A 13,856-nucleotide genomic window follows, 5' to 3' on the forward strand; every position below is an offset into this window, starting at 1 on the left:
GAAGAGGACAATACAATAATAATAGGGGATCTAAATACCCAAGTTGGTGTGGATAGAGTAGGGTATGAAAGTGTGAATTGGCCCTAATGGCTCTGGAACCATGAACAGAGGAGCTGAATGCCTCCTAGATTTCTGTCTGAGGAACAGTCTTATCATTAAGAACACCTATTACAAGAAACAACTATCCGTAAAATCACAAGATATAGTTAGAATAGAGAACAGAGATCACTGATTGATTATTTTATCTAATACTAGCTGATGAACCCATGCTTCGTTACGGAATTCTCAGAAAGACTGTCTTTGTGGTTTCCCAACAGAAGTCAACATAGGTCATTACAATGACGTCAGTAGGAACGTGGCGATTAAAAGCAATGTCATTTTATCATATAAAATACTCAATCAAATGAAAAACCACACATTTTCGCACTTTAAACGAACAATACTACGCTGCCGATTTAACAGTCCAAAGTTCCAATGCTGGAATGACCAGGCCGCAGACAGCCACTAACACTCCTCTGCCATTATTCTGTTAAATGTGCACACTGCTCATTCTAATTAGTGCCTCAGAGTGGAGACTGAATAAATGAAATGCTGTGATTAACCCGTCTGTTACGTATCAGTAGTACCAGAAAATGTATGAAATGGAGGAATGGCATGGTAAAGAAGATATATGTCTAATTCCCCAGCCACTTCCCGACAATATTCAGGCAAGCTGTTATACTCGGTACGCAGCAGTAATCTCATCTATGGGAGATGAGTGGCAGCAGAAGGCATAAAGCACATCACTAAAATAATGGTCAATGTAATGTTATTTCTGATCGATTTTATGAGCTTTCTACTGTATATAGTAGGCATTCACATTTAGTTTTCTTCCAACTCTGTGATATTAGGGCATGTTATAAAATTATTTATAGCGTAGACTGTAGTTCCTTATTCCCCGACTTTGCATACCGATTTTCATTATGAACTTTGCAACAAAAATCCAAATTCATGAATATCTCTGTTATCATAGCCTGTACGGTAAAAATGTATAAGACATAAATGATCGGAAATGTAATGCTATATAACTATATACCAAACGTGGTACACTTACAACTTACTATTTGAAGACAAACTCAGTGGGTGTAGGATAAGTCACCCCTAGCACTCCTAAGTGTGGAAGTAGGAAGGTCGTGTGGCGTACACAAATAATAGAAAATAATGTCGAATCAATAGTTTTCGGGGTGGCAGAGATGAACAGTGACATTCTGAATGCCGTTTAAGTCAAAGTTCAGACCCCATAGACATAGGGAGGTAAGAAGAAAATGTCCAAAAATGACCGAGATTATGAACATATGTGTGTATGTTCCATCATAGCTCTCAACCAAACTTCGTACAAATATGACCTACTTACCTCGAAAAAAATACTCTAGGGGAAGCCAAACCTAGCTCGTAGGGAAGGGGTTAAATGTAAAAATAAAATCTAAAATGACCGATATTAGCGTCCAATCCATGGCCCTCGGGGTCCTTAAGGTAAAGTGTGTCACTTTGAATGCCATGTAAGTCAATGTTTAGCCCCAATAGGAATGGGGGTTACAAGGGTTGAAAAAGAAAATGTACAAAATAACAGAAATTAAGGATGAATATATGTATGTTCCAGCACAGCTTTCAATCTAACTTGGTACATACATAACTTACTATCTGGAAAAAATACGCTGAGGGTAAGACACCACTAGCACCCCTAGGAAAGGGGTTAATATGTAAAAATCAGCGAAAACGACAGATTTATTTATTTATTTATTTCATACCACCAACAGAGATGTTTCTCCAATTACAGGTGGCTTAGTCATTATGCATTAATTATTAAAAATAACAATTGTTAGAAAGAACTTAATATCTAAAAATAAAAATATACAACATTATTAACAAGTAGAGTAGCAAACGGAATTTACAGCACATTAATACTTTTTCAAGTTTAAATATACTTACTGTAATATCTAAAAATTAATTTAAAAAGTAGACTTTTTCAGGTTCGAAGTGGACTTATGACCTAAAATACTTAATATCTAAAAATGAATTAAAAATTAGAAAAACAGAAACATAAAATAAATTAGGAATTAGGATCTACAAAAGAAATAACTCCAATCTTAAACTGACACCAGTTAAATAAACTGACATACAAAAAGAAAATCATAGAAAGTAACGCATGAAATATATGTGTTTGGTGAGAGATGAGTTGTAGCAATAGGTATGAACAGCACATTAAATCTTAAGTGCAAATAGACATTAGTAATGATAATTTGTTCGCAGTTTTCCCTAAATTTTCTTCATCTATATTAAATTATATGAATTTAAATAAAATAAAACACAAAAATGAAACACAAATTAACCAAGAAATAAGTATAAATATAGTACATATATACACCTATAGGGTAAACCTTCAGAAATAGTGAACTGAACTCAAAGTGCCCAGCATAGTGTGACCATTACTTCAACTGTGTGCCTTCTTCAATAATTTTACATAATAATTGTATCTAACAGCAAAGTCTAGATCAAGATCAGGAAATTTTTGAACTGTGACGTTATAAGTAGTGCACATTCTGAACAGTGGTGAGCTTCTATAAAATACTGTTTTAGAAATCGGAAGAAACAAGAGATGTCTGTGTCTTAAACTTCCTTTCCGGGTATTGAACGAGAATTGTTGTAGAAAGTAACTGTTATCTACCACATTATTGATAACTCTATGGAGGTATTTTTGATCATTTATTATACGTCTGTTTAATAATGAAGTGAAGTTAAATTCTTTCAGGAGATCTTTATAGTGAATTATGCCGCTAGGAACAAACCTGTTATATTTTTTAAAGTAAAGATAACGTAAGAAACGTTTTTGAACTTTCTCCACATGGTTTTGATAAGATTTGTAAATGGGAGACCAAATTACCGACGCGTACTCAAGTTTGGACCTCACAAGTGTGTTGAACAAAGGTGTGAGGGCTTGGATATTATTCAGCTCTCTGGTGTGTCGGATTAAGAAGCCCAGTTTTTTGTAGGCATCATTAATTGTGTCATAAATGTGTGAGTTAAACGACAAGTTGTTTGTGATGCGTACTCCTAGATCATTAATTGAATTAACCTGCGTCAGTAATTCGTTGTTGATAGAGTACACGTGTTCTTTAGGGAATTTTCCGTGTGTAATTTTCATGAAGCAACATTTCTTTATATTGAAATGTAAATTATTTTCTATACTCCATTCGTATAATTGATTTAAATCGCTTTGAAGTTTGTCGATGTCTCCATCACATTTTAATTCTTTGTAAAGTTTTACATCATCCGCATATAAAAGGCAGTTTGAAAACTTAACCTTAGATGGGAGATCGTTGACATAAACGTTAAACAGCAACGGACCCAGGTTTGAACCCTTTGGAACACCAGAATAGACAGAAAAAATGTCTGAATTACAATTGCGATATGCTACATACTGTTGCCTGTCTCTAAGGTAAGATGAAATCAGTGATAGCATTGGCGAAGTCATTCCAAATTCAGAGAGCTTTTTCAATAAAATATCGTGATCAATTTTGTCAAAGGCTTTCGAAAAATCCAAGTAAATTACATCAACATTTCCCTGCCTATGTAGAACATTAAAAGAATACTGCGCAAAATTAACAAGATTGCTTATTGTTGATCTACCAGGCATAAAGCCATGCTGATATTCACTTATAGCCCTCTTTACATGAGCGAAAATACGACAATATAAAATTTGTTCTAGGATTTTGCACGGAGCGCATAAAATACATACAGGTCGATAATTCTCAATCATCTTATTGTCCCCAGATTTAAAGATTGGACAAACTCTCGATATTTTCCAGGCTTTGGGAAATGTCTGCTTCTTAAGTATCAAATTATACAGTCTCAGAAGAGGAATGAGTAACACTTCAGCACATGCTTTTAGGATGTAGGGAGGTATCCCATCAGGGCCACATGATTTTTTGGACTTTAGTTTCATAATAGCTGCTTTATATTCACTTGTGGTTATAAATTCTACTCCTAGGGAATCGTTTACCAGTAATCGTGGTGTATCAGGAATAGCGTAAGAAGGTGGAGAAGAAGAGTAAACAGATTTAAAGAACGTTGCAAAACCATTGGAGATACATTGACTATTATCTAGCGTTATATTATTAAGTTTCATACTCTGTAAGGGTGGATCTTTTTGAGTTCGCTTATTTTTAATAAAATTCCAGAATGATTTAGTATCTTTCGTGATGTTGTTTTGAATTTCAGAGATATAACGATTGTACGCTTTGTTGATTAAGGTTTTAACATATTTCCTGAGTTGTTTAAATATTTGTTTACTATGATCAGAATGTTTTTGTCGTCTTCTATGCAATTCTTTCAACTTAATATTATGGATTATTTCCGAAGTAAACCAAACCGGATATTTAGTTCTCCAAAAAAATGCTCTTTTGGGGACCGTGGCTTCAAATACAGAATTTATTTTCACGTAAAAATATTCTACTGCTTCATCTACATCTTCGATTTTTTCCAACTCAGACCAGTCCGTTTCTCGAAACATGTTATATATACCAAGAAAATTTGCTTTCTGAAAATCATACGCTATAGTACGAGTTTGCTTTATTCGATCACGTTCACCTCTTGGTTCTAGAAGAAATGTTAGTGCAGGTTGGTGAGGATCTTCTGGGACTAACGGATATTGCTCTCTACTCACAGTAACACCACTTACATTAGTTAAAACGAGATCAAGAGTTCTATCATTAACATTCAAAACATTATTGAGAGATTTCAATTGATACAGAGACATAAAATTAGCTAGGGACTTGTATGCGATTCCACCATTTAACATATCATAATCTGAACTAACTATTAATGGAAGATTGAAATCGCCTACAAGTATGATATCCTGGCTTTGAAGTTTTTCATTAGTTTCAAATAAATTATAAAACGTTAAGTATGTTTCTAGATCACTGGCAGGTGGAAAGTATACAGATACAATGTAGTATGTATGGTGGTGCAACACTATTTTAACACATACTGCCTCAATATCCTTAAATTTTACATCTAGTTGCTGTGACATGATCTCCTGATTGACAGCAATAAGTACCCCTCCTCCCCTCTTGGTACCCATTCTATCTCTACGATAAACATTATACCTATTATCCAAGAGTTCACTATTGCTGACGTCACTACTCAACCATGTCTCGGAAATTAACAATATATCATGTTCTGAATCGGTACTATTTACGCAAAATTCATTTAGTTTGGTGTTGAGTCCTCTCACATTCTGATAATAAATAGAAATTATATTAGAGTCCTTTATGAGTTTGAGAGATAAGTCATTTTAGTTTAACCTGCTGACGTCTTCAAGTGTTTTCAGATTATACACGTACTGATCCTCTTCCCGCTTGCGAAGCTTTATGTTGCCTGAAGGATCAACCCACAAATACGCGTAGTTCTTCTCATTCTTCAATCTGCGCGCATGTCCAAGAATCTTCTTACGATAAGGAGTTAAGTTCTGGTTTATGTAGATTATTCCATTACTTGGAAAGCCAAGCTGGGATGCGTTCAGATTCCTCTTCACTTTACGTCTCCGAATAAAGTTTTCTTTATCTGTTCTCCGCACAAACTTCACAATGATTCCCGCTGAAGACTGATGGGGTTGTTTCTTTAATCTGTGGCAGGTGTCGATCATTTCGTTATTCACTTCAATGTCCAATGCTCGACCTAACACCTTCACTAATTCCAGCGTGTCTTCTGTTTTCGTTTCAGGAATTCCATGAATTTCGATGGAATTCCTCCTACCATACTGGTCTAAATCGTCAAGCTGCAATGTTACATTATTAAGCTGCGTTTTAAGTTGAAGGTTCTCCTCTTTCAGTTTGTCAATGTTTTCTAAACACAGCGCTATTTCTTTTGATTGTTGCTTAATTAGCTCCGCGGCGGTGTCAAGTTTCTCATGAGTTAATTCTAAACTCTTGCCCAGTTCCCGTTCTGTTTCCATGTTCTTTATTTTCACGTTCTCTAGTTCCGTCTTTACACTTTTCATCTCGAGAAGGGGGTGAACAAGAATATGTCCGAAATGACCGATATTTTTGTTAAGTCCACAGTTTTCCGGGTTCCTAGCCTGATTTAGTGACAGTTGGAATCGTATACATCATATCTATTGCACGAGGCGTAAATACATAGCTATAACTTACTTTTATTTGTTTTTAAGGATGACCCACTTCCCTGAAAATGTGTCAAAGAAATAATTTAAAGCGAAATTCTAATTTTAAACTAAAACTTAAAATTAAACACATAACAACAACAACTCAAAATTTACAAAAGTGTTCGTAAACAATAAAGAAATCTATAAAAAAACACTTCAACCAATTAATACAAATCCCGCAACAAACATTCAAAGAAAGTACCCGAGCAGAGCTGGGTACTACAGCTAGTATCTGATAAGGTTTTCTCAGGAGAAAGGTTGGACAGTGATCACCAGCTATTTGCTGCGACTTTGAGAACTATGCAGTAGAAAATGTCAAAACAAGACGCATATCTAAAATAAAAGTTTGGAAATTGAAAAAAACCGTAGAAACAGGAAGAATATCAATAGAAAATTCCAGGCTAGTTACGCAGAGAAGGTGCCGGAAATGGAGAAGAAGAATGGACAAAATTTAAGAAAGGTCTTGTGGGTAGTGCAACTGGCACTGTTGGGAAGACTAGTGCAAGAGTGAAAGAGATAGAAACCCCATGGTGGAATGACGGTGTGCGGAGTGCCAGAAGAGAACGAAATATGGCAAGAAAAGAGAAGGACAAGGGGGACCATAAGAGTGTAGATAAGAGCATGGACAGGTTTAGAGAATTAGATCGAAAATACAAATAATTGAAATTAAAAGCAAAGCGAATAATTCAGATGGAAAAAGAAAAGTGCTGGACAGAATTTACTGGAGACGGTTAAAGGATGAGGATGATGACATTTCTCGTTAAGCGAGGTGTTTTACTTCTAAATTGACCTCTGAACTCTCTCCCCTACAAGCACTCTTGAATGCCAGTCGTCTGTACAAAGATTCGATCTCACGTCCTTCCGCACAGAAAGCGAGTGCCGAAGCAGAACATAGTCAGTAAAATCAGAAACTAGAATAGCACCTCAACGAGTCCTTCAAATGTTGTGGTGTAATGGACACAGAGTTGTCATGGTAACCTTGATCAGCAGTCTATGCAGGAATGATTGTCGTTGATATATGAGGCGTGTGTGTCGTATTGGCCATCCTAAACTGCTGCAGCTGCCACTGGTGAGGTAAGGCGATGGGTGTCTCCCGAGCTACTCACTGGAGAAAGGAGGGCCAACCGGTATAAAACAGCTGGCCCAAGCATGGAGAAGTCAGTTCAGTTTCTAGATCACTAGCAACCACAACATCACATCAACCATGAAGGTCCTGGTAAGTATAGTATGCAGGAAAAAGTCTCCGAAAGTCTTCAAATGGAATACTCCTAACGAAAACCGCGAACATTGACTCTGAATTATCCGAGCAGTGTGAAAAATTCTCTACTATATAACGTACAGAAAAGGGCTGAAATTTTAGAGATTTTCAAAAAGGTATTAAAGTATTCAGATGCGCTACTCTTTATCAAAACGTAATCACTCGCATACAGGCCCTGAATACCCTTTGAGGAATGGGAAGTAAATGTTTCTACTAGTCCTAACCTCGGCACTTGCTTGTATTCAGTGTTCACCTCTACGCTCTACCGTTCTTGTCTTCAGCACAACCTGCTAGTCATGAATGAACCACAGCGCCATTTGCCACTACAAATAGGGTGTGGTGGTGGCGGTGATTTTTGCTTTAATAGGAAGTACAAGTAGGTAATCTTTCTCTCTGAACTAATTAAATGGGAACCTTTTTCTTAAAAAAATATTCAACGGTGGAAATTTAAGAAGAATTACAATATAAGACAAGAATCGTCAATCCAAGAAGTTTAATAAAGCATCAAAATGGATTGTAAGGTCTCTAAATAACAGAATGCTTGAAATTTGCAGTCGCTTGATCAATCCATTCTCACACATAGAGCGAATGATGAAGGGATGTTTCGTTTCTATTTTTCAACTTTTCGAACAGGAACTGAACCCATGTCCTTCGGGGTGTACCGATATACGCCTTTATCTGACTTGGCTTCATATTACTAAACCGAAACATATGATCGAGTCATGGACTTATTTCTAGGAGAAAGAAAGTATAAATATAAATCTACTTTTTTTTATACAAAAATGAAAATAAAACCACGCGTGTGTGTATATGTATAAAAATTGTGTGCACTAGTGGTAGATCTTGGTTTCAAACATGGCAGAGATAGTTAGACTTCTAGAAGGTGTAAAAGGAAAAGTCAATTCTACGCTCTGTACTGATATCGGGGTTTAAAAGATGTCTGGTGATACATTTGATAATTACCCGAAAAAAGTTACAAAATCTCGGCCATAGATCGGCCTGTAGAGACCGAGCTTACTGTGCCATCTGGTGGAGTCAAACGAAATGTCGAAATTGCTATACAGGTCGCCTAAGTGGTTTCAAATTGAAATGCCGGTACACAGTAACTGGAACGATATTTTATTATTATTATTATTATTATTATTATTATTATTATTATTATTATTATTATTATTATTATTATTATTATTATTATTATTAAACGTACAGCAGTTAGCAAAACATGTAGAATGAAATACAGCACATTCGTTTCAAAACGACAAAGAAGGTAGTTTATAAATATCTCTTTCTAAACAAACCAGTGGATTATCAGTCCAATGAAGATCTTGGCCTGCCAAGTCCACTGCTGCCCAGCCAGATGACTTTTTAGTGTGTATATACCATCAGCCGTATTATTTGTCTTTCGTGACGTATATATCTCTTTCTTCGGATAGAAAAGTAAAAAGAAGTACGCCTACATTTATTTCCTAACAGACCACGAAAGTCCCTGAGGAAATGGAAGCTAAAGATTTACACTACTCCTAAACTCGGCACTTAGTGAGGTAGAGTGGTTAAACTCTACACCAGGCCACCCCCTTTCCCAACGAAATCACGTGGTGTAGTACTCATTTATTCAGAAGGCTGGTGGAACCCAGTATCTCCAAAAGGGGAAATTTAATTTCTAAATCTTTTTACTTAGTGATAGGAATCGTACTGAGGTCCATTTATATGATCCCAGTAAGTATATAAATCTCACACTCAAAACGAATATCGAACCGGACAGTTTAGACAGACAGAGAATTCTTGTCTCTAGAATCGAACTATCTTATATAGCCCCGGTAAAATAAAACTCTTCGCCAGTTATAAAGGTGCTCAAAACTGTTAAATATTATGTGCTCTTGCCACCTCAAAAAGAAGGATGTGTTTCGTGCGGTCAGTGCGCACGATTCTCCCACCGTTAAAGACATTGATCTAAAACATTCTAATTCATAGCATAGTTAAGATCGAATCTGTGGTCTCCAAGAAGGAAGTTGATTTCTAAGTGGTAGATTATGGAAATTAAAAAGTACGGCCATTTCCGTACAGGTTATGGAGGTCTCTGGAGAACTTAAACGTGAAGGTTTACACTGTTCCCAACTCGGAGCTAAGTAGGAAAGCGTGGTTCGCTCTATGTGCCCCCGGGAATCAACTTGCGTAGGTAGTTTGATTGAACTTCTCCAGAAGTCGAAATTTCTTTTCTACATTTTGTTGATTTCTTGCCAGAGCATCAAACCCAAATGGAAAGTTATTGTAGTCTTCTACATTTAACAGACATATAATTACGGAGCATAGTTGATAGACTAAAACCACAATATTAAACTTGTCTCAGTAAAACGTCGTCGTGACAAGAACAAACTGCTGGCGCACCGCATTTAAAATCATTTGTTTGCATATCCCATTTTTATATTCACTTGAAAAAACCTATTTTTACTAATTCCAACTTAACTATAAAGGCCAAACTTCATAGTATCAGGATAAAATTCTGGCTGAAGATGAAACATTTTGTGCTGAAAATCCAAACATTGTAAGACAGGCTGGAAAGTTATTGGTGTGTTTGTTCTTTCCAGGCTGTTTTCGTCCTTGCTCTGGCCGTAGTTGCCTACGCCGAGGAGAAGAAGGAAGAGAAGGTAGCCGTTGAGGAGAAGAAGACTGAGAAGCGTGGAGTGCTTGGTCTAGGCTATGGTGCCGCTCCCGCTCTGGGGTACGCCGCCCCTGCTGTCAGCTACGCCGCTCCCGCCGTCAGCTACGCCGCTCCCGCCGTCAGCTATGCCGCTCCTGCCGTCAGCTATGCCACCCACGCTCCCGCTTACAGCTATGCTGCCCCTGCCATCCATGCTGCCCCTGCCGTCGCTAGGGTAGGATATGCTGCCCCCGCTGTCAGCTACGCTGCCGCCCCCGCTTACACCTATGCTGCCCCTGCCGTCGCTAGGGTAGGATATGCCGCCCCTGCCATCGCTGCCGCCCCCGCTGTCAGCTACGCCGCCCCCGCCTACGGCTACGCTGCTCACGCCCCCGCCTACGGCTATGCTGCCCCTGCCGTCGCTAGGGTAGGATATGCTGCCGCCGCTCCCGCTATCAGCTACTCCCATGGTATTGCTGCCGCCCCCGCTATCGGCTACGCTGCCCCTGCCGTCGCTAGGGTAGGATATGCTGCCGCCGCTCCCGCTATCAGCTACTCCCATGGTATTGCTGCCGCCCCCGCTATCGGCTACGCTGCCCACGGACCCGCTTACGGTTATGCCGCCCCTGCTCTTGGATACTCCAAGGTCATCGGTTAAGCAGTAAACTTCTGCAAATCACACCGGCCCACAATTCAGGTGAGTACGTCTTTTTGCTTCAAATTTGACTAGCAGCCATTTGCATTCTAACACGACACATGACTTTCCGTTATAGTGTTCCACAAGTGTGAAGGAAAGTAAACCACCCTCTTAAGACTTCCAGGTGATTATATATCACCGAGTTCCTTCCTTGCTTCCAACCGCGCCGCCAAAGTAAGCTTGGAACGTAATTCATATCCGAGCATTACTCACTAAGGAGTTGTGTACCACTGCCCAATATACGTAATTTACAAACCTTGTTGAAAATAATAATATACTAATACAATTAATGTGTCATCTTATTACTACTCTGACTAATCACTGGAGAGTATTCACCTCATTTAACAATCGATTCCAATCATTACAAAGTATCTCATTTCCTTTTATTTATATGAATGAATTTCAAAACATCATTATCCATTCAAACTTCATAATGCCGCGTCTGCGATAAAGCACAAGAACACTTTATTAGAGAAATAATCATCATATTCTTGTCCTCCATTGCCTGCCTTTAATCTTATATGTCTCTCTCAGTTACAAGCAGAACAGTATAATCACAATATAGTAACAGATACTCCACAGATGAACTGAACCCTGTCACTTGATTAAATTTGCAGTCTCAAAACTCTATATTTTGAGGACAGTTAATAACCTTTATTATTATGTTAATGATACTGACTTTTGATGCTTCACAAATTATTAACTTAAAAGCTACCGATTTTGATTTAATATTTATTTAATTTTTCCGTGTTTGTTTGTTTGTTTCAACAGATACCGACGTGGATGAGGTACATCACCTTCCAGGACTTTCAACATGTACTCACGTGCTAGTGAACACTCACCAAGTTCTCATGAATACACCTCTGTAAATTATTTCATCTCATTTGTAAATTATGTAAATAAACTATTTATTTATTACACCTAAAAAGTAGAATTTCATCTGTGAAAATAACTCACCCGACACGTTTCTCCAGTGTATATAACAGTAAAAAATCCCACATTTATCCCGTTCATACACATAGATAAGTTCTGTAGTACGACTGATCAACTCGTATATTTATTGATTAGCTACCATCCATCAGGATTGTTGTCTCTCCACTGATTTCTTTTTCCTCACTCGTTCAAGGTAAAAGATACATTTGTTTTTAATTTCTTGCATTCAAATTACAAATAACAATACAAATAATTAGACAATATATCGATATGTATGTATTTATTTATTTATTTATCGTATGATGAATCTATGTACACACATGCATATAGTTTAGGATAAATGTGCCTAGTCACAAGTCCGTACATTACTATAACTCTAGGTCTAGCATTTTGACCCAATCAACTGCTTCATTCGATGTGCGGTGAATGTCCATTAGCATTCCTTTGAAAGCTCGAACTGGGCAGTCAGCAACAATGTGGTGGATTGACTGAGAAGAGACACCACAATCACAATCTGCAGAGCTAGTCCAACCCCATTTGCACAACAGATAACCACATCTGCCTTGTCCAGTTCTTATTCGATTGCTGATTCTTCACTGTCGTCTTGGAAGATCAAATCCTTGTACTCGTTTGGAAGGATTCTCAACTAGATGTTTGTTCACTACTGAAGACTGATCCCACTGGGCTTTCCATGAACTGTTGACATGAAAAGAGCTTCGTTCAATTTCCATTGCTGTACACCAGGGTGGTTTCCTTGATTTCAGTCGTTGATGTTCAGTGTGCGTAATATCTTGATGGATGGGTAGTTGGGGGTTCCGCTGAATGTTCTTGCAAACTTTTAGGAGAGCTTCTGATCGTCTTAGGGCTGGAGGTGGAATATTCCTGAGAGCAGGAAGTCATAGTGTGTTCGTGCTCCGAATGCAACCCGTGATTATGCGCATTGCCTGATTGAGTTGTGCATCGATCTTCTTTGTGTGAACACTATTGATTGTATTAAAACTCTGCATTGTAAGACTCCCTTCCAAGCAAACCATTTAACAGAAGCGTAATCCAAGTAATTATTATTATTATTATTATTATTATTATTATTATTATTATTATTATTATTATTATTATTATTTATTTATTTATTTATTTATTTATTTTCCACAAATTGTAGGTACAATACAGGGATGGTGAATGGAGAAATGGTAACGCCCCACCTACACGAATGTACCTCCACCTCTACTTAAAATTACAATATTAAAGTATACAATTATATTCTACACTAGCTGTAGTAACCGGAGTTGACCGGATGGTTTTTGAATGTTTACCCTTAAGATTTGTATTACCAATTAGTTATGTGTGAAGTGAAATGTTATAGAATGCCTTTTTGGGATGTTGATTTTACCATGTATTATGTAGTTTTATAGTTATTTAGAAGTGTTTGATTCCAAGTTTCAGATTATTTAATTTTCGAGTAATACTTTGTCCTTGTGGAAGCTCTAATTGACTGGAAAGTATTTTATCCTTTCAATGAAAAAAGTGATAACTACATTGAGACTGCCAGCAATCAGCCTTGCTACCCCAAGAGTGGTGGATTCAACACTAATCTCGATCATTTTCAGCTATTTACTATTAATCCCGTCTCAAGGGAGGCTGAACGTGTACTTAAATGGTATCCAGAGCTTCTAAATTCGTCTCAGAGACACAGAGAAAATATCGTTAATTTTTCATTATGTGTACATGTCATCCCAACCCCCGACCCTCTGCGGGTGGGGATGCTTCATTCCCACTTTACATTTTTTTTCCAGATGGTAAGACATATGTGCACCAAGTTTCGTTGAGAGCTATTCTGGAACAAACCCACATGCATCCATAACCTCAGTTATTTTTACATTAATTTTCACCCCTCCTCAACCTCCATACCGATTGCGATGAAGTATGACTTAACAATCCAGGGTGTCACAGTTCAATTCAGCGACCTCGTAAAAGGTGCTTTCGACATTAATATCAGTAACTTTCGTTTATTATATCATTGTCACCACATCCGCTAAGAGTGCTAGGGATTTTTTAACCCAACAGTGTTTTTTCCGGTAGTAAGTCAAATTTGTACCAATTTTGTATGAGCGTTCTGCTGGAAAAAACACAG

The 13,856-nt window shown here is 37.6% G+C and overlaps 1 protein-coding gene across 1 annotated transcript in view; it reads left to right on the top strand.

Moving 5' to 3' along the window:
• LOC136883142 (ice-structuring glycoprotein-like) overlaps window positions 1-13,856 on the top strand; it is a 64,993-nt gene that overhangs the window by 37,358 nt on the left and 13,779 nt on the right. The window contains exon 3 of the mRNA XM_068229607.1: window positions 10,152-10,741. Coding sequence (XP_068085708.1) covers window positions 10,152-10,741 — 590 coding nt within the window. The remainder of the gene's footprint in view (window positions 1-10,151; window positions 10,742-13,856) is intronic.

This window comes from Anabrus simplex, chromosome 11, assembly GCF_040414725.1.
Source record: "Anabrus simplex isolate iqAnaSimp1 chromosome 11, ASM4041472v1, whole genome shotgun sequence".
Lineage (NCBI taxonomy): Eukaryota > Metazoa > Arthropoda > Insecta > Orthoptera > Tettigoniidae > Anabrus > Anabrus simplex.